We start from the raw sequence: 27,101 nt of genomic DNA on the forward strand, positions 1-27,101 counted from the left end.
CGCTCTTTCTTTCCCTGGTAATGGCGCCAAAAACATGATGCCAATACCCTGGTTCACAACTTCGCACAACTAACCAGCAAGTGCACTGGGTCGTCCAAGTAATACCTTACGTGAGTAAGGGTCGAATCCCACGGAGATTGTTGGTATGAAGCAAGCTATGGTCACCTTGTAAATCTCAGTCAGGCGGATATAAAATAGTAATGAGGTTTTCAAAAATAATTAATAAAATAGGGATAGAAATACTTATGTAAATCATTGGTGAGAATTTCAGATAAGAAAATAGAGATGCTTTTGTTCCTCTGAACCTCTGCTTTCCTGCTATCTTCATCCAATCAGTCTTACTCCTTTCCATGGCTGGCTTTATGTGATACATCACCATTGTCAATGGCTACTTTCGGTCTTCTCTCAGGAAAATGATCCAAATGCCCTGTCATGGCACGGCTAATCGTCTGGAGGCATCACCCTTGTCAATGGCTTCATCCTATCCTCTCAGTGAAAATGGTCAACGCACCCTGTCACGGCACGGCTATTCATCTGTCGGTTCTCGATCATGCTGGAATAGGATTTACTATCCTTTTGCGTCTGTCACTACGCCCAGCAATCGCGAGTTTGAAGCTCGTCACAGTCATTCAATCATTGAATCCTACTCAGAATATCACAGACAAGGTTTAGACTTTTCGGATTCTCTTAAATGCCGCCATCATTCTAGCTTACACCACGAAGATTCTAATTAAGAGATCTAAGAGATACTCATTCAGTCGAAGGTAGAACGGAAGTGGTTGTCAGGCACGCGTTCATAGGGAATGATGATGATTGTCACGTTCATCAACTTCATGTTGAAGAGCGAATGAATATCTTAGAAGCGAAATAAGATGAATTGAATAGAAAACAGTAGTACTTTGCATTAATCTTTGAGGAACAGCAGAGCTCTACACCTTAATCTATGGAGTGCAGAAACTCTACCCTTGAAAATACATAAGTGATAATGGAGTTCATTGGTCTCGGCCCCAGAGGGGAACCGGAGTAACCCAGACTCTGAATACAATGATAAAAAGTTCTATTTATAATAAACTAGTCACTAGGGTTTACAGGAGTAAGTAATTGATGCATAAATCCACTTTCGGGGCCCACTTGGTGTGTGCTTGGGCTGAGCTTGAGTGTTGCACGTGTAGAGGTCCTTCTTGGAGTTGAACGCCAGTTTTTGTGCCAGTTTGGGCGTTCAACTCTGGTTTTGGATCCTTTTCTGGCGCTGGACGCCAGAACTAGGCAGAGAGATGGCGTTGAATGCCAGTTGGTGTCGTCTATTCTTGGCCAAAGTATGGACTATTACATATTGCTGGAAAGCCCTGGATGTCTACTTTCCAACGCAATTAGAAGCGCGCCATTTTGAGTTTTGTAGCTCCAGAAAATCCACTTTGAGTGCAGGGAGGTCAGAATCCAACAGCATCAGCAGTCCTTCTTCAACCTCTGAATCTGATTTTTGCTCAAGTCCCTCAATTTCAGTCAGAAAATACCTGAAATCACAGAAAAACACACAAACTCATAGTAAAGTCCAGAAATGTGAATTTAACATAAAAACTAATAAAAACATCCCTAAAAGTAACTAGATCCTACTAAAAACATACTAAAAACAATGCCAAAAAGCGTATAAATTATCCGCTCATCACAACACCAAACTTAAATTGTTGCTTGTCCCAAGCAACTGAAAATCAAATAGGATAAAAAGAAGAAAATATACTATAAATTCCAAACTATCAATGAAACATAGCTCCAATAAGATGAGCGGGACTTATAGCTTTTTGCCTCTTGAATAGTTTTGGCATCTCACTTTATCCATTGAAGTCCAGAATGATTGGATTCTATAGGAACTCAGAGTTCAGATAGTGTTATTGATTCTCCTAGTTCAGTATGATGATTCTTGAACACAGCTTCTTTATGAGTCTTGGCCGTGGCCCTAAGCACTTTGTTTTCCAGTATTACCACCGGATACATAAATGCCACAGACACATAATTGGGTGAACCTTTTCAGATTGTGACTCAGCTTTGCTAAAGTCCCCAATTAGAGGTGTCCAGGGTTCTTAAGCACACTCTTTTTTTGCTTTGGACCTTGACTTTAACCGCTCAGTCTCAAGTTTTCACTTGACACCTACACGCCACAAGCACATGGTTAGGGACAGCTTGGTTTAGCCACTTAGACCAGGATTTTATTCCTTTAGGCCCTCCTATCCACTGATGCTTAAAGCCTTGGGATCCTTTTTATTTGCCCTTGCCTTTTGGTTTTAAGGGTTATTGGCTTTTTGCTCTTGCCTCTTGGTTTTAAGAGCTTTTGGCTTTTTCTGCTTGCTTTTTCTTTTTCTTTCTATTATTTTTTTTTTCGCCTATTTTTTTTTTCTCTTTTTTTTCTGCAAGCTTTGTTCTTTGCTGCTTTTTCTTGCTTCAAGAATAATTTTTATGATTTTTCAGATTATCAAATAACATGTCTTCTTGTCATTATTCTTTCAAGAGCCAACATATTTAACATTCTTAAACAACAACTTCAAAAGACATATGCACTGTTCAAGCATACATTCAGAAAACAAGAAGCATTGTCACCACATCAATATAATTAAACTAAGTTCAAGGGTAAATTCGAAACTCATGTACTTCTTGTTCTTTTGAATTAAAACAGTTTTTATTTAAGAGAGGTGATGGATTCATAGGACGTTCATATCTTTAAGACAAAGTTACTAACTACTAATGATCATGTAATGAAGACACAAATATAGATAAGCACATAACATAGAAAATGAAAAACAGAAGAAATAAGAACAAGGAATGAATCCACCTTAGTGATGGTGGCGTTTCCTTCTTGAGGAACCAAAGATGTCCTTGAGCTCTTCTATGTATCTTCCTTGTCTTTGTTGCTCCTCCCTCATTGCTTTTTGATCTTCTCTTATTTCATGAAGGATGATAGAGTGCTCTTGATGTTCCACCCTTAATTGTCCCATGTTGGAACTTAATTCTCCTAGGGAGGTGTTGATTTGCTCCTAATATTTATGTGGAAGGAAGTGCATCCCCTGAGGTATCTCAGGGATCTCTTGATTTGCAGCCACATGTTCTACCACTGAGCTATAGACCCTTGAGATGAATCTTTCCATCTCCCATGACTAGGAGGTGGAAGCCTTTGTCTTCCCTTCCCCTCTTTTAGAGGTTTAGGTGCCATCAATGGTAATGGAAAAACAAAAAGCTTATGCTTTTGCCACACCAAACTTAGAATGTTGCTCGCCCTCGAGCAAAAGAAGAAAGAATAGAAGAAGAAGAAGATATGGAGGAGATGGAGGGATGTGTGTATGGATGTGAGTGGTGAATAGAAAACAGAAGGGATGATCATGAATGGAAAGAGAGAGGGTGAGGTGGGTAGGGATCTTGTGAGGTCCACAGATCCTGAGGTGATCCTGTGGGGTCCACAGATCCTGAGGTGTCAAGTATTTACATCCCTGCACCAACTAGGCATGTAAAATACCTTTGCACACAACTCTGGGCGTTCAGCGCCAGGTTGGTGCCCATTTTGGGCGTTCAACGCCCATTTGTTGCCATTTCTGACGTTGAACACCAGAACCATGCTTGTTCTGGGCATTTAGCACCAGGATGCTGCCCATTTTGGGCGTTCAGCGCCAGAACCATGCTCTGTTCTGGCGTTGAACGCCAGACAGGTGCTTCCTCCAGGGTGTGATTTTTCTTCTGCTGTTTTTGATTCCGTTTCTAATTTTTTTTGTTTATTTTGTGACTCCACATGATCATGAACCTAAGAAAACATGAAAAACAAAAACAAAATTAGATAAATAAACATTGGGTTGCCTCCCAACAAGCGCTTCTTTAATGTCAATAGCTTGACAGTGGGCTCTCATGGAGCCTCACAAGCGTGCAGAGCTTTGTTGAGACTCTCCAACACCAAACTTAGAGTTTGGATATGGGAGTTCAACACCAAACTTAGAGTTTGGTTATGGCCTCCCAACACCAAACTTAGAGTTTGACTGTGGGGGCTTTGTTTGACTCTGCTTTGAGAGAAGCTTTTTCTGCTTCCTCTCCATAGATGCAGAGAGAGATCCTTGAGTTGTAAACACAAGGTTGTCCTTATTTAATTGAAGGATCAATTCTCCTCTGTCCACATCAATCACAGCTCTTGCTGTGGCCAGGAAAGGTCTTCCTAGGATGATGGATTCATCCTCTTCCTTTCCAGTATCCAGGACTATGAAATCAGCAGGGATGTAAAGGCCTTCAACCTTTACTAACACGTCCTCTACTTGTCCATAAGCCTATTTTCTTGAATTATCTGCCATCTCTAATGAGATTCTAGCAGCTTGTACCCCATAGATTCCCAGTTTCTCTATTACAGAGAGGGGCATGAGGTTTATTCCTGAACCAAGGTCACACAAAGCCTTAAAGATCATGGTGCCTATGGTACAAGGTATTATGAACTTTCCAGGATCCTGTCTCTTCTGAGGCAATGTCAGTTGATCCAGATCACTTAGTTCATTGGTGAACAAGGGACGTTCATTTTCCCAAGTTTCAATACCAAATAATTTGGCATTCAGCTTCATGATTGCACCAAGAAACTTGGCAGTTTGCTCTTCAGTGACATCCTCATTCTCTTCAGAAGAGAATACTCATCAGAGCTCATGAATGGCATAAGGAGGTTCAATGGAATCTCTATGGTCTCTAGATGAGCCTCAGAGTCCTTTGGTTCCTCAGAGGGAAGCTCCTTGTTGACCACTGGACGTCCCAGGGGGTCTTCCTCCTTGGGATTCACGTCCTCTCCTTCCCTTACAGGTTCGGCCATGATGCTTATGTCAATGGCCTTGCACTCTCCTTTTGGATTCTCTTCTGTATTGCTTGGGAGAGTACTAGGAGGGATTTCAGTGATCCTTTTACTCAGCTGGCCCACTTGTGCTTCCAAATTTCTAATGGAAGACCTTGTTTCATTCATGAAACTCACAGTGGCCTTAGATAGATCAGAGACTAAGTTTGCTAAATTAGAAGTATTTTGTTCAGAGTTCTCTGTCTGTTGCTGAGTGGAGGATGGAAAAGGTTTATTATTGTTAAACCTGTTTCTTCCACCATTATTAAAGCCTTGTTGAGGCTTTTGATCCTTCCATGAGAAATTTGGATGATTTCTCCATGATGAGTTATAGGTGTTTCCATAAGGTTCACCTATGTAATTTACCTCTGCTATTGCAGGGTTTTCAGGATCATAAGCTTCTTCTGCATAAGAAGCCTCTTGAGTACTGTTGGATGCAGCTTGCATTCCATTCAGACTTTGAGAAATCATATTGACTTGCTGAGTCAATATTTTGTTCTGAGCCAATATGGCATTCAGAGTATCAACTTCAAGAACTCCCTTCTTCATAGGCATCCCATTACTCATAGGATTCCTCTCAGAAGTGTATATGAACTGGTTATTAGCAACCATGTCAATGAGTTCTTGAGCTTCTGCAGGCGTTTTCTTTAGGTGAATGGATCCACCTGCAGAAGTATCCAATGACATCTTTGATAACTCAGACAAACCATCATAGAATATATCCAGGATGGTCCATTCTGAAAGCATGTCAGAAGGACACTTTTTGGTCAGCTGCTTGTATCTTTTCCAAGCTTCATAGAGGGATTCACCATCTTTTTGTTTGAAGGTTTGAACATCCACTCTAAGCTTGCTCAGCTTTTGAGGAGGAAAGAACTTGGCTAAGAAAGCCGTGACCAGCTTATCCCAAGAGTTCAGGCTATCTTTAGGTTGAGAGTCCAACCATATTCTAGCTCTATCTCTTACAGCAAATGGGAAAAGCATGAGCCTGTAGACTTCAGGATCTACTCTAATAGTCTTAACAGTATCACAGATCTGCAAGAATTCAGTTAAGAATTGAAAAGGATTTTCAGATGGAAGTCCATGAAACTTGCAGTTCTGCTGCATCAGAGAAACTAACTGAGGTTTCAGCTCAAAATTGTTTGCTCCAATTGTAGGAATGGAGATGCTTCTTCCATGTAAATTGGAATTTGGTGCAGTAAAGTCACCAAGCATTCTCCTTGCATTGTTGTTGGGTTCGGCTGCCATCTCCTTTACTTGTTCGAAATTTTCAATCAAGTTGTCTCTGGATTGTTGTAGTTTAGCTTCTCTTAGTTTCCTCTTCAGAGTCTTTTCAGGTTCTGGATCAGCTTCAACAAGAATGCCTTTTTCTCTGTCCCTGCTCATAAGAAAGAGAAGAAAAAAAGAAAAGAAGAGGAATCCTCTATGTCACAGCAAGGAGGTTCCTTATTGTTAGTAGAAAAAGAAGAAGAAGAAAAATTCGAACACAGATAGAAGAGGGGGTTCAAATTTGGTGAGTGATGTGAGGAAGAGATGTTAGTGGATGAATAAATAAATAGAATAAGAGGAAAGAGGGAGAGGATTTTCGAAAATAATTTTTGAAAAAGAGTTAGTGATTTTCGAAAGTAGTTTTTGAAAAAGGTTAGTAATTTTCGAAAATGAAAATTAAGAATTAAAATAATTAATTAATTAAAAAGAAATTTTGAAAAAACGGGGGAGATATTTTCGAAAATTAGAGAGAGAGAGAGTTAGTTAGGTGGTTTTGAAAAAGATAAGAAACAAACAAAAAGTTAGTTAGTTAGTTGAAACAAATTTTGAAAAGATAAGAAGTTAGGAAGTTAGAAAAGATATTTTGAAATCAAATTTTTGAAAAAGATAAGATAAGAAGATATTTTTGAAAAGATATGATAGAAATTAGTTTTTGAAAAAGATTTGATTTTTAAAATCTCAATTAATGACTTGATTCACAAGAAATCACAAGATATGATTCTAGAACTTAAAGTTTGAATCTTTCTTAACAAGTAAGTAACAAACTTAAAATTTTTGAATCAAAACATTAATTGGTGATGTTATTTTCGAAAATTATGATGTAAAATTAAGAAAAAGATTTTTGAAAAATGTTTTTGAAATTTTCGAAAATAACTCAGAAAAATGAAAAAGATTTGATTTTTGAAAAAGATTTTGAAAAAGATGAGATTTTTAAATTGAAAATTTGATTTGACTCATGAAAACAACTAGATTTTAAAAATTTTTGAAAAAGTCAAATCTCATTTTCGAATTTATGAGAGAGAAAAAGGGAAAGATATTTTTTTGATTTTTGAATTTTTATGATGAGAGAGAAAAAACAAGAAAAATGATGCAATGCATGAAAGTTATGGATCAAAACAATGAATGCATGCAAGAATGCTATGAATGTCAAGATGAACACCAAGAACACTATGAAGATCATGATGAACATCAAGAACACATTTTTGAAAAATTTTTAATGCAAGGAAAACATGCAAGACACCAAACTTAGAAATCTTTAATGCTTAGGCACTAAGAATTCAAGAATGCATATGAAAAACAAGAAAAGACACAAAACATGCAAATGCAAAGATCAAACAAGAAGACTTACCAAGAACAACTTGAAGATCATGAAGAACACTATGAATGCATGAATTTTCGAAAAAAATGCAAGATGCACATGCAATTGACACCAAACTTATAACATGACTCAAGACTCAAACAAGAAACACAAAAATATTTTTGATTTTTATGATTTTATGATTTTTTTTTGTATTTTCTTTAATTTTTTTCGAAAATCATTTTGAAAAGAAAAATAAGGATTCAAAATTTTTAATATGAATTCCAGGAATCTTATTCTCTAAAGCTCCAATCAAAGGGTCAGGCATGGCTTAATAGCTAGCCAAGCTTTAGTATGTAACTCAGACATGATACGTCTAACATGCCCTACAGTAGTAGCTTTACAGCCAGCCAGGCTTCAACATGCTTTATGAAACACTAGAATTCATTCTTAAAAATTTTGAACAAAATTATAAAATTTTTGAAAACATTTTTATTTTAAAAAAATTTTTTTTTTTGAAATTTTTTTTCGAAAACAAAGGAGAAATTTTTGAAAGATTTTTGAAAACTTTTTTGAAAAGAAAACGAAAAGAAAGTTACCCAATCTGAGCAACAAGATGAACCGTCAGTTGTCCAAACTCGAACAATCCCTGGCAACGGCGCCAAAAACTTGGTGCGCAGAAATTGTGATTATGTAAAATTCATCGCTCTTTCTTTCCCTGGTAATGGCGCCAAAAACATGATGCCAATACCCTGGTTCACAACTTCGCACAACTAACCAGCAAGTGCACTGGGTCGTCCAAGTAATACCTCACGTGAGTAAGGGTCGAATCCAACGGAGATTGTTGGTATGAAGCAAGCTATGGTCACCTTGTAAATCTCAGTCAGGCGGATATAAAATAGTAATGGGGTTTTCGAAAATAGTTAATAAAATAGGGATAGAAATACTTATGTAAATCATTGGTGAGAATTTTAGATAAGCGAATAGAGATGCTTTCGTTCCTCTGAACCTCCGCTTTCCTGCTATCTTCATCCAATCAGTCTTACTCCTTTCCATGGCTGGCTTTATGTGATACATCACGATTGTCAATGGCTACTTTCGGTCTTCTCTCGAAAAAATGATCCAAATGCCCTGTCACGGCACGGCTAATCGTCTGGAGGCATCACCCTTGTCAATGGCTTCATCCTATCCTCTCAGTGAAAATGGTCAACGCACCCTGTCACGGCACGGCTATTCATCTGTCGGTTCTCGATCATGCTGGAATAGGATTTACTATCCTTTTGCGTCTGTCACTACGCCCAGCAATCGCGAGTTTGAAGCTCGTCACAGTCATTCAATCATTGAATCCTACTCAGAATACCACAGACAAGGTTTAGACTTTCCGGATTCTCTTGAATGCCACCATCATTCTAGCTTACACCACGAAGATTCTAATTAAGAGATCTAAGAGATACTCATTCAGTCGAAGGTAGAACGGAAGTGGTTGTCAGGCACGCGTTCATAGGGAATGATGATGATTGTCACGTTCATCACATTCAGGTTGAAGAGCGAATGAATATCTTAGAAGCGAAATAAGATGAATTGAATAGAAAACAGTAGTACTTTGCATTAATCTTTGAGGAACAGCAGAGCTCTACACCTTAATCTATGGAGTGCAGAAACTCTACCGTTGAAAATACATAAGTGATAATGGAGTTCATTGGTCTCGGCCCCAGAGGGGAACCGGAGTAACCCAGACTCTGAATACAATGATAAAAAGTTCTATTTATAATAAACTAGTCACTAGGGTTTACAGGAGTAAGTAATTGATGCATAAATCCACTTCCGGGGCCCACTTGGTGTGTACTTGGGCTGAGCTTGAGTGTTGCACGTGTAGAGGTCCTTCTTGGAGTTGAACGCCAGTTTTTGTGCCAGTTTGGGCGTTCAACTCTGGTTTTGGATCCTTTTTTGGCGCTGGACGCCAGAATTGGGCAGAGAGCTGGCGTTGAACACCAGTTTTCGTCGTCTATTCTTAGCCAAAGTATGGACTATTATATATTGCTGGAAAGCCCTAGATGTCTACTTTCCAACGCAATTAGAAGCGCGCCATTTCGTGTTCTGTAGCTCCAGAAAATCTACTTTGAGTGCAGGGTGGTCAGAATCCAACAGCATCAGCAGTCCTTCTTCAACCTCTGAATCTGATTTTTGCTCAAGTCCCTCGATTTCAGTCAGAAAATACCTGAAATCACAGAAAAAGACACAAACTCATAGTAAAGTCCAGAAATGTGAATTTAACATAAAAACTAATGAAAACATCCCTAAAAGTAACTAGATCCTACTAAAAACATACTAAAAACAATGCCAAAAAGCGTATAAATTATCCGCTCATCACTTGGGCAGAAGGAATTGAGCCATACTCAGAAACTGGCACATCTGGAATAGGACTAGTCGGCAAAGGAAGAAGCTCGACGTTGACAACCTCAGGGAGAACCTTGGGATTCTGAGGTGTCTAATCGACCTCTGCACCTGAAGCCTTCAGGTCGGGCAAAGGAACCTCCTCATCATCCTCAGAAGTCACGACGATCTTCCTATCTACTACAATATTATCTTGGCTGTACAAGGAAAAATCCCCCTCGAGAGCAATAATTTGGATCTGGGCTTTCAGGTTCGTAAACATCTCATCCATTCCCTTAGCCACAGACTCATCAAGTGTTGCATATTTATCCCAAGACTAAGCCAGCTCCTCCTCAAGGTCAAGCCTCTCTCCAAAAATACGGGTATAGCTCTCCTCTGCCTTCTTCTTTAATCCCTCCGACATGGCCAAGGCCACCTCTGCCTTTTTTGCCTTGGCCCGAGCTTTATGTAAGTCGGACGTCAATCTATCTCTCTCCTCCTCAAGCTCCTTCTTTATCTCTTTCAACTTCTCCCTCTCAGCTTGAGCAGCCACCAAGGAGCCGTGGGTGGTGCTAAGGGGAGTTTTCTCTAATTCCTTGGCCAAGGCAGCGCATACACCTGTTGTCCAAATTTCACCTCGGGCTAGGAGTTGGAGATGGTTCTTGGGGGTCACATCATCCATACTAATATGGCTGTAGGGAAGAATGTGTTTTTCACTCCAAGCAAGCCCGTTGAAGCCCTTGTCATAAATACTTTCCCCCTCAGCAGTCTTTTGTCTTTTTGGAGGATGTTCGGATGAAGAAGGAGGAGGACGAACCACGGACTATCCGGAGGAGGGTCATAAGGAATTAGTCGAGATGCTGGGACGTGTATAATTTTTTTTGAAGCTGCGGCGCCCGAGTCTGACTTTGAAGCTGCGACGTTCTTTCTGGTGGCCTAGAGTATCTTCATGGTAGCCGACTTGAGAGCCATTCTTTTTGCAAGTAAAAGCACATTAGTCGCCAACATAAACTTACAACCAAAATTTATAAGCACAAAGTAAGAAAGCTACCTAGCTCGGACTGAAGTTGATTGGGATCCCCAAAAAATATTTTGCTGTCCAAATAAGGAGCCTGACCCAAGCACTCTTGAAGTAAGCCAACTAAACTCTTCTCAAGGCCATCTAAATCATCTACATTTAATTGGCTATCACGGGTTTCTCTTTCCAGTATAACAAGAACAGGGTTCATCATTCTCATCTAAGAAGAAAGGTCGGGCATCCTCAACAGCTCGGATTTTGTAGAAGTAAATTTTAAAATCATGAAAGTACTCTTCAAAGATAGAGAAAACCTTCCTACCCTGAATGGCATGAAAGAAAATCCAAGCTAGCTTTTTTGAACCAAATGGCTTCACTAGAACAAAGAGGTAAAAGAAAACTTTGAGGGAAGGTCGAACATCAAGCTTCCGACATAGAAGTTGGCATATTTTCAGAAAGGCCCAATAATTAGGGTGAAGTTGGGAAGGGGGAACGTTGCGAGTCGAGAGGACATTAATCTCAAAATCAGAAAATGGAAGCCTAACGTCTATCTTAGATGAAAAGCAATCATAAGAGTAAAAGAAGGGGATTTCCGACCTATCTAATAGGGGAAAGCATACCCTCTCTTCGGGATCAGCCAAGACTATCTCGTAGTTTCGTTCATCTTCCTGGTTCTCACACAACCTATGGTGCCTACGAAAAGTTTCGGCATACTCTCTATCAATCACAGGAACATGAGTTAGGACAGAAGTGTCTACCCAAGTTAAAAGAGAAGAAGAGACTTTTGTTGACATATCGTGAATAATAGATTGAGACATAAAGTTATACCTACAAATACATCAAACAAAGAAGCTGTCACGAAATGAACTCGAACACCAACTAAAGGAAGTCGGGTTTTTATAGAATAGCGATTTCAAAAAACTGTTTTCATAAACAAATTCAACAGTTAGAAAATGATGTCACTTTCGAACAAGCAAATACAACACCATTTGGGGACAACACAATCAAAGTCCATAGCAACAATCTCAAACAATAGACAAGTTAAAAAAATGTTTTCAAGAACAAACAAGTAGTGGCAGTTAAAGGGAAAAATAAAACTCCCATCATCAACAAATATTTCCAAACATCATTCAAAGTATCATTCAAAATAGATACAAGAACCCAGAACAGTTGAAAACAACAACCAAGATGGGTAAAAACACCAACCTTGGAAAAACACACGAATGGAAGGGCACGTCAAATAGAAAGAAAGCTTGAATGTTCCTTTTCGAAGCGCACAAAAATCTTCAAAAGATTCAAGATGGAGAAATCTTGAGCTAAGAACGTTGTTGTGAAGCAAGAACAGTGGAAGAATAACAAAGGATTTTGGATAAAGGAAATGAAGCAGAAAGAAGTGTTTTCAAAAATGGAAAAGAGGAAAAGAAAGGCGTGAAGCTTTTATAAGAAACAAGGGGCAAAAAAGACATTTTTCACCCCTCTTTAAAGCCACGTGCAAATTCCTATAAAACTATCGCGTAATGTTCGCCATATCATAAAAGTGGCAACGTTTCAAAATTTGAAACACGTTAAGTACTCGACCTCATAAAGGCGACGTACCCGAGATAGGAAACAGGAACTATACATGCTTGAACCCGACCTCATGAAAGCCCGGATTCAAGTAGGGGCACTGTTAATACCTTGGCCAAGAAATAATGACAGGCCTAATAAGGATAAAAGGCCCATCCAAAAAAGGATGGCTTCTCCAAACTTACCCGACCTTTTAAGAGGTCGGACACGACAAAAAGGTCCAGCTTTACTTATCCAAAATAAGTAACTGCCTTCCCAAATCTTTCCTACTATCTCTATCTCGACTTAAAGATATATCCCAACAAACTCCTAAGATAAACACTAACAAAGGTGGAACTACTCCAAAAAGGTGGTTACCGACTCTACTATAAATACACTGACACCCCTTAGGTATATTCACGTTCTAATGTACTAAAAACTTGCTTAAAACCCTTGCTAACTTAAGCATCAGAGTCTCTTACAGGTACCACCCTACACCTCCTCATGAGAAACTCAGATAGCGACACCTCGGCATAAGAACAAGTCGGATGCTACCTCAGAAAGAGACTGAACTTCTCGTTTAGGCCCAAACTACCGTTTCAGGTAACCCCTGGAACAAGAAGTAAAAATGATAAAGTGAGCGGAGAAAGCAAGTGAGTTTGGACTAAGGTGCATGGAAGGGAGTGCTATTGTACCGGTCAATTCCAATATAGAGGCACCTTCAGCTTTGGCATTTTTGTCCACATGCTAGTTCTCCGTTCGATGTTTCTTTGTAGAAAATGTGGATTGGCTAAGTGCTCTATCTTCATGCGTATGTTGATTCAACGTTTTCATGCTTTGAATGCAACTCAGTTCAGCGTATCCACGTCAACATTGCGGGAAAAAAAAAGATTGCCACTGTAATAAAAAGGGTGACAATTAGATAATAATTTTTAAATTGTGGCATTTTGATAAATACTTTTTAAAATAGTAGGAGAACAATAAAAAAAACCTACATATATACCATAATTTTTTAGTGTTTACCTCTCGGATGAGATTGTCCTCCTCTCAACCCTTCACATTAAGCCTCTTAATTTCTAATTTTTTAAATTCTTTTAAAATAAATTATTATTAAAATTATATAAATTATTTTAAATTATTTAAGTTAAAAAAAATAAAGACATAGAAAAATTATTTAAATTTAACCTCTTAATTTTTTTTTGTTTAAATTTACATATTTGATTATAGTTTTAATTTTAATTTTAAGTTTGAATATTGTTAAACTATAATTATAAAATAAAATCGGCCCGACAGAACTGATCAGACCAGAAAACTAGTGACCAATCACAGAATCAGTCTTGGCAAACACATAGGCCCGAATAAAAAAAAACCGGTAAAAGTGGATTCCACTCAGGCGGTTTTAGTAAAAACTAAAAACCGATGAACCGATGAATTTGAGAAATCCAAATCATAGTTGTAAGAACTGGATTGAACTGGCCGGTTTGACAAAAAAATCAGTAAATCGATCATTTGACCGGTCCGGTCAGTAAATTGACCGCATAAGGAACAAAACCGGAGAGAACCGTTTGAACCGCTCGGTTTTGGATTAAAACCGGAAAACCGGTGATTTTGTGAAACCCGGCCGGTTCGGAAATCATTTTTTTTTTCTTTTCTTACCGAAAAACGCAGTCGTTTTGTTTCTTTAAAAAAAAAAGAGAGAAAAAGCCCTAACCCTACCTAAACGGCTACCCCAATCCCCAGTACCCCTCCCCTGACCCCTGGACCTGGAGGCTGGAGCTCTCGAAGCCTCTCTTCCTCACCTCATCACACCAACAATCTCGAGTCTCAACTTCTCGAGTCTCTTCCTCCCCTCATCACACCAACACTCTCTTCCTCCACCAACACTCTCTTCCTCGCAGTCCCTCTCAGTCTCGAAGACTCTCTTCCTCTGCTTCGTCTCGCCGGCTTCACATTGTGTCCGAGTACGTCGGGTTCGTGGCTCCGCGTCTCTCGTCATCGTCGTCGCGTCTCCTGCGTCGCTGCTGTGGTGGTACCTCTCCGCCGCGTCTCCTCAGTCGCTGCTGCGGTGTTGTCTCTCCGTCGCCAGAATCTGCCTCATCCAGGTTGGTCTCCAAACTGTGAAATATGTTCTCTGTTTTTTTTTAGTTATTTAGTTGGATTTTAATTTGATGAAGGGAGTGAATAACTGATAGGTTAATGGCAGATTGTTGATTATGTATATATTGTTGAGTTATACTTGTTATATTGTTGAACTAGTTAATGGTAGATTGTTAGATTTTTTTTTCTGATTCGTAGTGGGTATAGTTGTTTTTGTTGATGTAACATTGCTGTGCCAGAATCTGTCTCATCCAGATTGGTCTGCAAACTAGATTTTAATTTGTTGAAGGGAGTGAATAACCGATAGGTTAATGGCAGATTGTTAATTATGTATATATTGTTGAGTTATAACTTGTTATATTGTTGAACTAGTTAATGGCAGATTGTTGATTTTTTTGTTGATGGTGATTCCTTTAATAATAATGTTGCTGCATAGTGTTGGAAAATTTATTGTTAGTTTTGAAATTAGAAAAAAGAATCAATAGTATAATGTGATTTTGAAAGGCTTTTAAGACTTTAATTTGAATAATGTGACCATATATATGAACTAATAACTATATGACAAGGATATGATTATTATTATTATTATTATTATTACCTGCTATAAGTTGGATGAACATGCCATGATGGTGAATTCAGGAGTATTAGATTTGAGATTGAATATTGTCCGAGAACATTAATTCAATTGTAGTAGTACAACTAATTTTAAAGATTATTATTTTTATTGTGTCAAATTAAGATACTATTGAAGATATGTATTTTAAAATTTTCAAATTTTTGACTATTTTATATTTTTTTTATGTAGGACCGGTTTTACCGGTTCAACCAGTGATTTATTGGTTGAACCAGTAAACCAATAAACCAGTAGCTTGACCGATTTGATCACCGGTTCGGTTCTTACAACTATGATCCAAATTAGCTCAAAATTTTTTTAAATCCCTTAAAACGACGTCGTTTTAATTTTTCGTAAAAAAAAAAAAAATCCTGATCCAGCGAAGGATCCCCCTCCCAACCCACTCTCACTCTCTCACTTTGAAACGGCTGCTTCCCTCGCTCAACAGAAAGAAAAGAGGTGACAAACCCTAGCCTCCATTGCCGCCGCCGTCCCGCCGTTCTTCGCGGCACCAGCTTCTTTGCCTGGTCCCGCACGCTTTGTCGTCCGTCGCCAGGTCCAGTTCGTTGCGTGCCAGCCTCTTTGCCTGGTCCAGCCTCGTCGTCCGTCGCGTCGCCAGGTCCAGTTTCGTCGCCCCTCGCGTGCTTGTCGCCCCTCGCGTGCTCGTCGCCCCTCGCGCGCTCGTCGCCCCTCGCGTGCTCGTCGCCCCTCGCGTGCTCGTCGCTGGCAGTCTCCCCATCCCTCATATTCTGCTAGTTCTCCGCGTTGTAAACATAAGGAGAAGGACTGCTGCAGTGTCGCCAGCTTCTCCGTGTCACATTCTTGCTCTTCCTTCATACTCTGCTCGTTGGAAGACCACCGAAGGTTACTTGATATTTCTTGCTTAAATTTTTCGTTTTTAATCTGTTGTTCATAAAAAAATGTGATTTGGTTAATTTAGTTTTTAATGTGTTCAGAATGATTTAGTTAAAAACAATTAGTTAATTTTGTCAATGTGATAGTTTGATTAGATTTAGAGAATAGACTCTGTTCGATTTGATTGTTAATTGCTAATAGACTCTGTTAGAGTTGATTGTTAATTGCCTAATTGTTGATTGTTAATAGGCTCCGTTGCTGCAGGGTGATTTTTAATTGCCTAATTGGAATTGATAGCTAATTGCCTAAGTGGCATCGAGGAAGAAAATGAGTGAAAAATAATAGAAAAGGAAGAAAGAAAGGTTGAGATATAGATTATGAGATAAAGGGAATCCCAAAATAAATTGTCAGGGGCCGGGTTGGTTATTCACTCTATTGCTAAATGCTAAAAAGGGATATATAGTGATGATGGTGATGTCTAATTGAGAGCATTAGATACTCAATACAAGTCTAAGAAGCATGTCCCTTTTCAAAAAGTCCCTTACCTGTTAACGACTTAAAATCCAACAACAGGAAGCCAATAACAGATGCTTTCCCACTTATCAATTTGTTATTTCCAGTAAAATCAAATTCCCTAAATTCCCATCAACAACCATTCAACCTATAATCACAAACACCATGGAACCATCAAGTAAAAAGCTTTAATTTGTATGAATTCAAAGCTAATGAACTATAGAAGTAGAATTTAATGTCGAGTTGACTTGTGTTGCTCACGTTGCACTGTCATGGATTTTTTTCCCTCCAATCTCCATTTTCACTTAGCAGGCTAGTGAACTGCCTCCGGGAAAATAAAGGGTTCTGTGATGTAGTGATTCGTGAAGCACCAAAATATTACTCATTTTATAGTCAAATACAATTCACTTACCACTACATGTTTTTGGTTCAATGCATTAACTCTCAAAGGACTTGTACAATGCTTTAGGTAGAAATATTAAAGAAAAGTCTTCGTTTAAAGTTTAGTGGAATGAATAACAGCACGATCAGCACTTACTACTACTTTGAATTCAACCCAAAAAATGAACTAGAGTAATTATCGGCACATGAGAGCATGCATTAGGCACATCACAGGCCAATAGGTAGCATGAAAAGACAACACATGGATGAATGGAATTATTCATATAATGGAGGGAAAAATGGTGAAGGATTTTGACTCAAGAGATGACACAAGCTATCCACCTACTGCAATGTTTGGTCTATTAAGTAATAATGTAGATGTGCAGGTTCATTATTTCATTCAACCTTCATTCAAATTTGTTTTAGAGAAAAATCATTTTGCATAAGACACGTGCCACAGTGTGATGTGAACATTGAATTCAGTGACTTGTTGCATTTTGCGTACCTACGGGCTGCTGTTGTAACTACTGTTTATTTTGTTATCCTTCACATGGCGCTTGGCCTTAGCTAATTTTTCATTTTTTTGGTGTGCTATATATTACTTATTTTGCTACAGTATTCCCTCTGTTTTGGTGTTCCCGCCCTTCCCTGCTTGAGATGGCTCCTTGAACTCCTGTTCCCTACCTTATTACATACCTTTATATTTTAGTAGATGTTGGCCTTTGGTATTTTTATACTTTTGTATATTTATTTAATAATGACTGGGTTACCTAGTAACTATGTTAACAACAACAGGGGAACACGTTTAGAGTTCGAGTCTCTCTAAAACTTGAGGGAATGGAAGCAGACGAGCTTTGCATCGCTGAACTTTTTGGCCTCAAAGGAAAGAAGAACACTAAGAAGAACATGAAAACAAAACCAAAGAAGGATGGAAATGTTCCAGAAGATTCTGCACTGGCAAACAGTGGCGCTGATTCTGGTGCTACTGCTACAGCTGTAAGCATTGACAATGGTGGTGGTAACGATGTTGGCGCTAGTAACAATGCTACTAATAGTAGCGGGATTAGGGTTTCTTCATTTGACTATTCTGCTGAGAATTTCTTCAGATACATTGATGACATTGCGGCACTATGCGGGGAAGATCAGAATACTGATTTTGATCACAGTGACGTTCAGAGATTCTCTTCCTCCCTCACATTTTTAAGGTACTTAATTTCAATTCTTGAAAAATAAATAGAATTTGTTGTAATATGTTTAAACTTTATAATTATTATAATATTATTAGAGGTGTGTTTATTTTAATTGCATATGAATCAGTTAGAAACTGTTTTGAGTTGCTTCTAGATTGAAGTTATACCCATTGTTAATGTTAAGAGCGTCTTAGTGAATAGCTGAGTTCTCATTTGTAGCTGAGTGACCAATCTTAGTGCTTGTTAGAGTTAGTTGCTTGAGCCATTAGAGGTAGTTATTTGGTGATGTTTCAGCTACAACTCTAGCTATAAACATGTACAACATAATCTCAGTATTTATAATCATAATAGGGTACATTTTATAAGGAAACAATAATTTTTTATGTGCTTGTAGAATATTTAGGTGCACTTGTTTTAGCTTCTATATTTATTTTTTATTATTTAAATTTGTTTTGGACAAAGTGATTTTTAACTACTAAAGGAATCACTTTTCAGTTTAAGAGAAGTTAATTATTTCATCTTTCGCTTTAAAGAATATTTGGAAACTTTTAAATTTTTGAAATAGCAAGAGCTGAAGTTAAGTGGTTAAGATAAATATTTTCTAAAAAACTTTGATTTGTTTTGGTAAAAGTGATCACTATTTTCAGTCAGAAGAAATTGAAACAAATGGCAATACAAGATTCCTTTTGAAATGCATTGTTTTCAACTTACTTTAAGATTGAGATATCCCGAGAATAGAAAATAGTGATGTAGATGCTGAAAACAGCTTGATAGTCAGTTTGTTTGGATGTGTTAATTTGAATGAAAATAAGTAATTCCTAGCGTGTTTGTTTTTCAAATGTGTAGAGAATGGAGAGATTTTAGGTATCCACCAAAAAGCATTAGGTTTGGTTACATAACTGAGAGATGTCAGAGCTCTGAGGAAAAAGATGCTGGAGCCATAACTTTGCCTCAGTTCTCATCAGCCACTGTTCCCCAGGTATAAGCTGTTTGTATCCTTTTATTTGTTTCCTCTTCAGAGCTCATCTTATCAAAATTCCTCTTGATTAGTAACAATGTTACAGGTGTTGTGTTGCAAACAATTCATTATCTTTTTGTGTATCGTTCTTAGTGTGATGTGCAAAGCAAAGAGCATCCTGTGGATACCAAATTGCAGGAATCCAGGTATCACTAGTATGTTGCCTATCGGTGGTCTTTTGATCCATTGACATCAGTATGGGCATTACTGCCCACTTTGAAGTTCCTGACAAATTATTGTATTCCATCGCTGCTCATCATTTAACTTGGCCAAACACTTCAAATGCTGTAGATGCAGAGACTTTGTGATGTGTGTTGGAGGCCCTGTATGGGCGTTAGATTGGTGCCCTCAGATAGATGAAAGGCCTGATTGTTCAGCTAAATGTGAGGTACTTGGTTTCTCTCTCCCGCCTTTCAAGCCATCTTTTTAGCTACTTTTTATTGGCTTACTATTGTATGGGGAAGTTTTTGAAGTTTGAACATGAGCTAAATGGTGTACTCTGTCTATTTGTTGGTTTTGAGATCTAACATGTCAAGGTTCATTGTCTATTTGAAGACTCATGGGATGGGAGAGGTTTCCCATCCCAGACTATTAAATAGATATACATATCGTGTATCAAAACATCAATTTTCTGTATCGTATATCATATCATATTGTATTGTATTGTGTATCATAAGATATAAACAACAATAATAAATAAAATTAAACCTCTAAATAACCATATAATTCATGTCTCATAATAATATCCAGAAATAAAAATGACCAGAAAGTAATTAAACTATGGATAAGTTTTGCAATTCAATTTTCAAAATGATCAATACACAGCAAGCGAAGTACTAGGCATAAGGCAAAACAACATCAAACATAACATTGCCCTCCAACAATAAAATAATGACAAGAAACAATTCCACAAGTCATTAGATATTAAATAATATAAAGAAAAGAAGTCAAAGATTCAATAAAACAAATAAATAATAATGCATCTGAGGCCGAGTGAATGGTGCTTCACTTGCAGAAGAATGATGCCTGTCTGCTTGCAGTTGCAGAACGCCGCAAGGAAGAAAAGTATAGTTGTTTTTTCCCTCGATTATAAACACTTATATAAAATTGGAACTGAAGAGGAAAGGAGTCGGCTGCAATTGTGGCTTTGATTGAAAAAAAAAGGAGCGAAAGAAATAATTTTTTGCAAACTGGGACGCGTTTGATCTGATCTAAAACTCCCGGAACCCAGCCAGTTCCTGAATCTTCAGTTTGCAAATTGCAATATTAATTGCTATTCAAGTGATTCAGATGCAATTCAAGCGATTCAGGCATGATTTTGATAATCCCAGCGATTTGTATTGTATTTATCGCGATACTAACCATGTGTTCTCCATCAACTAGATTTATGAAAATAGATGGATGAAAGGAGTAACATGTCTTCCATCATAGCAGTGCAATTGACAGAGCTTTTTAATGCGTTGCACTATCATATGTTATATTGTTATATTTGATACAGATAAGTATTTGGAATTATTATGTTACTACTTTCTCGGATGTTAGTCTGCATTTGCATGAGCTTTGCCCTTCTAAGAAGTTATTAGGAATTTAGGATATAACTTTTGTCTTTTGTACATTTTTATAACCTTGGCATTTTGTATATTGGGTGACATTTTTTTATTCCGTATTAGTTTGTTGCTGTTGCTACTCATCCACCTGGTTCTTCTTACCACAAGATGGGTGCCCCACTGACTGGTAGAGGTGTTATACAAATATGGTGTCTTCTAAATATCCGCGAGCAGGATGAAGAAAAATGTTATTCAACAAATAAGGGGAAAAGAAGACCTAAAAAAGACAAGTCAACAAAGGTGACGAGGCCTAGAGGAAGACCTAGAAAGAATCCCAAAGGAAAAGTAATTGATAACACAAATAGTGAAACCCCGCAGTACGTACCAGCCCTAGATGTTCAGTTTCCAGAAAGTTCTTCTGAGCTTCCTGCTTCAGATGGGGTTTGTTGGAACAATGAAGAAATATTACCTATCATTGACATGAGTAGAAGAGGACATAAAATAATTGAGGCCTCAACTGAAAAATCAGCACAAATAAAGAGGCCTAGAGGAAGGCCTAAAAAGAGTTCAAAAGAAGCTACTGTATGTTCTTCAAATTCTGAGAATCAAGCTGTGCAAGCTCATGCAGTTCAGGTTCCAGAAGATTCAGCAGAAATAAATTTTTCAGATGCAGCTGATGGAAATCGCAATGAATCAGCCTTGCAACAGTGTTCAGTTGCAAAGCAGAAACAAACCAAGAAAGCTGCTTCTGCATGCAGTACTGTCTTAGAAACTCATGTTAAAAGTAGTAGGTTGAAAGCTAACCATAGGGATGTGGGATGCAACGAAGATGTGGCACTATTGACGCAGGTTGAGAATGACTCAAGTCAACCTCATGGCAGCTCTGCAATGGGTAATGTAGTCGCCCCTAATTCTATTTCAGGGAATGTGACTATGCCAAAACTTGTGTCTTGCCTAGCTCATAATGGAAAGGTGGCATGGGATGTGAAATGGCAACCGCCCAACATGTATGACCCAGTAAGCAAACACCGAATGGGCTATCTTGCTGTCTTGTTGGGCAACGGATCTCTAGAAGTGTAAGATATCTGATGCCTCATCTCCTATTGATATTATTGTTCTTGTTTAAAAAATTTACAGGTAGTTGAAATTTTTTTGATATTTTTCATAATTCAGATGCAATTTGTAGAATAGCACAGCACCCTATCCTGAAATTTAGTTTAGATCAGAATATCAAAATAGGGGTGTAATTTATGTTTGGAGTTGTTCAACTCTATTCTATATGGTTATTCTTCTCTTCTCATATGTTATGCTATTTGCTTTTGACATTAAATCTCTTTGTATCAGATATTTTCACAACTCTTTTATGGGATGCTCCTTGTTATTGTTGCCTTATCAACATGTCTAAGTTTCAATTGCAGGTGGGAGGTTCCTCTTCCTCGTGTGTTGAGGGAGATTTATAAGCATAGGGACGGCACTGATCCTCGTTTTATAAAATTGGCACCTGTATTTAAATGCTCAATGTTGAAGCGTGGTGGAAAACAAAGGCATGCTTCCTTCTTCTTTCTCTTTTTATGGTGTTACTTAACTTGTTCCTTCTAGGGGAAAAATTGTACGAATTCAATCACTGAGGGGAAAAATAAATTAACATATTTAATTTTAACTTGGCTGATTATTGGATAAGTATATTGGAAGTGAGCACATTTTAAAAAAGTGCTTCAATTTAAAACGTTCATGCTGCGCTGCCTATGGTAGTTGAACTTGCTTGATGCCGGTAATTATAAGTTTCCTTTTAGCCTAGTCACTGGTTTAATTTCATCCATTGTTTGATATCACAGCATTCCGTTGACAGTGGAGTGGTCGGTCATGCCCCCTCATGACTATTTACTTGTGGGCTGCCATGATGGAATGGTATAATTTTTGTTAACTATTCTTCTATTTTCCGTTCTACGCTTCATTATTTTATTTTATTTTGTTTTACTTTTTCATAGTAGGTTAGTAAGACTAAGAAATAAATTCATTCATGATGTTTTATTGGGAGGGATAAAGAGAAGTCATTTTGATAATATTACCCTTATTTATTTTATATTTTTGTAATTCTGCATTTATTGTTAAATTTGTTTCTCACCATCATTGTTCAGTTCAAACATAAGTATCTTGTCATCTCAATACTCTTTATAAAGTATATCTGCTAATGTATTTTGCTTTATATTTAGGTTGCTTTGTGGAAATTCTCTATAAAGACTTCATCTAAATGTGATGGTAATGTTTTTGTTGCCATACTCATGTTTACATATTTGTTCTTAGGGAAGGTAGCTGTGTTGAAAAACAAAGTCATCAGATTCACTAGACAATAATTCTACTGACCCAATTTTTTATATGCAGATACAAAGCCTGTGCTTTGTTTCAGGGGAGATGCAGCTCCTATTAGAGCCGTTGCCTGGGCACCATTTGAAGGGTTAGTAATGATTGAAACCAATTCAATACAGACATGTTATTTAATTGCATCAAACATTTTTCTGTTGCTATTTGTCTTTATAGGATTTGGAAGAATTAAAAGACTATAATGGAATATTATTTTCACCTCTCTATTTTCCCATTTTGTTAAACTGAAAAGATTCTAATTGATTTCCAGCTTCAACCTAATATGATCTAGTTATTTACATAGTTTATGAAACTTATTGTGTTCGTGGGCTTTTGAAATTGTTGTGGAATTTTCCTTTTTCATTTAGTGTGCACACAACTGATTTCATTCATGTAACTGTCCCCTTTTCTTCTTGATGAAAGTCTAAAAACATGGTTTGTAAGTCTGCCTTATTCATTGTTTACCTGTGTAATGTTGATCAGGATAAGCGATTTTATTGTATCTTGTTTTTTGTTGTTTTATTTTAGTGATCCTGAGAGTTTCAATATAATAGTTACTGCTGGACATGAAGGCCTTAAGTTTTGGGACCTGCGGTTAGTGCTTTTTCTTTTCCTTTTTGTTTTTTTGTCTACTTTGTAACTTTTGATGCTGCACTAGAAGCACAATACCTTTTCTCAATGAAAATTTTCCTTTCTCGATTCCTTGACCAGATTTTATTTAATTTTAGGTTTATTCTAAATTTCTGTCTTCCAATCGTTTATAATCACCTTCATCTTAGAATATAATTTTCTGTATAGAGGACATTGTTTCCAAATAATGTGGCAATTATATTATATGTTGTAAAACTTATCTAAGATTGGCAAACTGGTGAACACTCTTCAAATGGCACGTTAATTGCGATTTTTTTTGTATCTGCGTGTGCATGAGTAATTAGTTCTCCCCTTGGGTAGAAAGGATGAATATTGACATCTCATTATGTCAAGGCGCATATCTCCCTACAAACGGTTTTTAGCTAGATTTGCGTAAAAACCTAGTTCAGTGTTCTGATTTATTGATAAAAATGTGTGTGTAGTAATCCATTTCGTCCTTTGAGGAGTATGCAACCTGTGCCAAGAAACATATATAGTCTGGATTGGTTGCCAAAGCCAAGGTAATGCATAATTTCAACAGGACAGAATTGCTGTATGACCTCATCATGATGATTAACCTAGAGTTGTTTTGTTTATGTTTTATAGTTGCATCATTATGTCCTTTGAAGATGGGACAATGAAAACCATTAGCTTGGTGAAGGTTGCAAATGAATTCCCTGTAAATGGAAAAACATACAATGGGAAAAGACAACCGTGGTTGCACACTTATTCAGTCTCATCATCTGCCATATGGAATGTTCAAGTGTCACGTAACACAGGTACCTTTTTAATGGTTATATTCTTTGCAAACATGCTATCAGTTAATGGTAATTTGTGACTCTCTAAGGTTTCTAAATATCATGATGAACTACTTAAATAATGTGTTGTCTCTAATTATTATCATCATCATCATCATCATCTAAATCATCTAAAAGATGAGTTTTATTTTTGTTGTGCCAGGCATGGTTGCATACTGTGGTGCAGATGGTACTGTCTTCCGTTTTCAGGTGAGTTTAAAACATTTTGTTGGATATTCCTCAAATTTGTAGCAGTTCTTGACTAATGCTTTATAAAAATTGATTTTCTCTGCCCTTCTGCCCATTTCTTACCTATGTTTTTTAATGTACTCAGCTTACGACTAAAGCAGTAGAAATAGGTGATTCACACCATACTGTTCCATTCTTCCTCTGTGGGTCAGTAACTGAGGAGGACTCAACTCTTGTGGTCAATAGTTCAGTTTCAACTGGTCCCTTTCCATTAAAGAGGTCCATCGAAAGGGTTCGGCATGCTCAATCTTTTCGAGACTTGCTGAGAAAAAGTGCAACCGGTGAGATGGCGAAGGCTTCGAATCCTGATTCTCATACTTCAGGTTTGCCTTTGTAAATTTGATGATATCTGCAATAATTTCTCAAGAATATTACCAATTCTTCAATTTGTTGTGGTAGCGCTCTGTGGTGATGACGATTTGGGTATGGCATCAGAATGTGAGGAAGCATTGTCTTCCGTGAAGGAGCCCAAAAGACGAAAACTGACTGGTAGCGACAAGAAAAAACCAGCAGAAAGTAATTCTCTTGTTTACAAAGATGATGCGCCGACAAGTAATCTCGGGGATGATACTGAGAAGGCAGATTTTGGTCATATACCAGAAGTCTTTCCTTCCAAAATGGTAGCTTTGCATAGAGTGAGATGGAACATGAACAAGGGTAGTGAGAGATGGTTGTGCTTTGGTGGAGCCGGTGGAATTGTACGTTGTCAGGAGTTTGTTTACACTGATATTGATCGGAGATGGGCCTTGAAGAGGTGACAGCATGTTTCACTTAAAATTTGATTATTTAAATGTGAATAGTAGTTGTAAATTTAGAATACATTAACAGGAGAAAATTAGGGAATAATATATAGTAGGGTAGCCATGCGGGATAAAGAATTTGCCCTGCTTAGTTAATTATGATTTATGACCAGATTGAACGAAGTATATACTTTTGTTGTATCCTTTTCCACCTGCATATTGAATTATTTCATTTGCATACTTCTAGTTTCTATTTTCTCCATCTTTACTGATATATTTTAGAAAATTAGAAATATTATTTCTTGTAAAGTAGAAAATGTTTGTCCTAATCACACTTTCGGGTAGATATTGGTTCACGAGTAAATACTTTGGATGGTAATGAGTTTTTTAAGTTTCAATTATGATTTGTCTTTTACTTCTTTTGTTTGTGTGGATCATCATGAGAGTTTAATTCTATTTGGATATGCTCTAATGAAAAATGAAAATACCAAGTCATTTATATGGTTGTTTGAATATTGACTTCATTGTATGGGATGAAAGCCTCAAGGAATTTTAACCGATCAATATCCATCTATTCTAATTGCATTAAAGTTTGTATGGTATCAATAAGACTATGATACCAAAACCGACTATAAAAAAGATTATTACGCTCTAATCATAAAAAAAATTAAAACTAATTTGTGATTATATGTTTAGGGCATAAACCAATGTTTCCCCACATACATTTAACATGGTCATCACCTAAGTTAATGCGCTGAATTCTACCATTCAGACAGTACTTATCGAACATGCTTTGATTTGCTTACCTTTCCGCTCGTGGAAACAAAGACAAAGAGATTCTCTTCCAAATCCCTATTTTTTTGACTCCATTAGAGATAGGATCGAAGAGAATGGGATCGCGAATAACTAAGCTAAGTACAGAGAATAGGATTTTAGCTTTAATCGTTCTCAAAGGACCCTAAGGCAAGGAAAGAACCCGCCCTGATAAGCTGCAATTCGCACTCTCGGAAGACTTAGTGTGTTTTACTGCCTATTCTATTATATAAAAATTGGGTTTCTGCACTTAATGATAGAACAGTATTTTTCGATTTATTTGTTTTAACTCATTAAATACAAATTATTACGATAAACTAATTATATCAAGTAATTAATTTAATTAGATATTTAAATATCACACAATTTATTATAATTTATATTAATTTGGTTTGATAGTATTTTTTAATTTATTTTTTAATGTTCTGTTAGTATTTTCAATTTATTTTTTAAATTTATTAAATCAAATTTATTGTGTGTACTAATTATTTAATTAGTCATTAAATAATAAATTTTTGAATAAAATAGGTAACTGAGATAATTTTAACTAATAATTAAATCAAATAAAATCAAATCATATATATTGAGCCAAACTCAAATAATGTGAATTAAGGACTAAATTAAAATAAGATAATTTCTTACCTATTCAAATCAAATGCAATAAATTACAAATTAATTTTGTTAGATAATCATAGTCGTCTGGTCTACTATATATAGATGGCCACACAAAATTATAAGAATCATGATTTTTATTGCAAATGCTATTTGGACTCTTCTTTTCTTCTTCTTTTTTTTTCCTTTATGTATATTTTTTTTTTATGTATAAATGTACCCAAAATGAGAAAGTACGGATGATGTTTTATTGATTGTTTGTTTGATGAATATATCTCAATTTCAGCATTCTACAACTGTAGATGGAAGTTGACCCGTAATTCAAAGTGATCAGTATATTTTTTTATAGTAT

The 27,101-nt window shown here is 37.1% G+C and overlaps 1 protein-coding gene and 1 non-coding gene across 9 annotated transcripts; both read left to right on the top strand.

The window, feature by feature from the left end:
• Positions 1 to 5,578: 5,578 nt before the first annotated feature.
• On the top strand, positions 5,579 to 5,686 carry LOC112746282 (small nucleolar RNA R71). Its single transcript, XR_003174174.1, has one exon. It is a non-coding gene; the product is annotated as a small nucleolar RNA R71 (small nucleolar RNA).
• An 8,359-nt stretch (positions 5,687 to 14,045) lies between these two features.
• Positions 14,046 to 25,564, top strand: LOC112743494 (uncharacterized). Of its 8 annotated transcripts, none has more exons than XM_072214219.1 (17): positions 14,060 to 14,435; positions 15,236 to 15,907; positions 17,588 to 17,997; positions 18,829 to 18,961; positions 19,047 to 19,155; positions 19,292 to 19,388; positions 20,671 to 21,623; positions 21,966 to 22,091; positions 22,383 to 22,455; positions 22,761 to 22,806; positions 22,930 to 23,002; positions 23,437 to 23,502; positions 23,982 to 24,059; positions 24,145 to 24,317; positions 24,499 to 24,545; positions 24,670 to 24,907; positions 24,984 to 25,564. In XM_072214219.1, the coding sequence occupies exons 6-17, from the start codon at positions 19,308 to 19,310 to the stop codon at positions 25,340 to 25,342; spliced, it is 2,313 nt and encodes a 770-aa protein (XP_072070320.1). In that variant the 5' UTR covers positions 14,060 to 14,435; positions 15,236 to 15,907; positions 17,588 to 17,997; positions 18,829 to 18,961; positions 19,047 to 19,155; positions 19,292 to 19,307; the 3' UTR covers positions 25,343 to 25,564. The 8 variants fall into 8 exon arrangements, with proteins under 8 accessions (XP_072070318.1, XP_025648493.1, XP_025648495.1 ...); XM_072214215.1 differs by having other exon boundaries at positions 19,094 to 19,146; XM_072214218.1 differs by having other exon boundaries at positions 14,139 to 14,435; positions 19,047 to 19,146.
• Positions 25,565 to 27,101: the final 1,537 nt, after the last annotated feature.

This window comes from Arachis hypogaea, chromosome 14 (genome assembly GCF_003086295.3).
Source record: "Arachis hypogaea cultivar Tifrunner chromosome 14, arahy.Tifrunner.gnm2.J5K5, whole genome shotgun sequence".
Classification (NCBI taxonomy): Eukaryota; Viridiplantae; Streptophyta; class Magnoliopsida; order Fabales; family Fabaceae; genus Arachis; species Arachis hypogaea.

Bases quoted from the DNA above. Each gene is read 5' to 3' on its own strand.
- LOC112743494 (XM_025792708.2), top strand. From the start codon at position 17,630: ATGGAAGCAGACGAGCTTTGCATCGCTGAACTTTTTGGCCTCAAAGGA. The intron at 21,624-21,965 runs GTAAGATATCTG...TTTCAATTGCAG, and splicing joins GGCAACGGATCTCTAGAAGT to GTGGGAGGTTCCTCTTCCTC. The intron at 23,503-23,981 runs GTTAGTGCTTTT...ATGTGTGTGTAG, and splicing joins CTTAAGTTTTGGGACCTGCG to TAATCCATTTCGTCCTTTGA.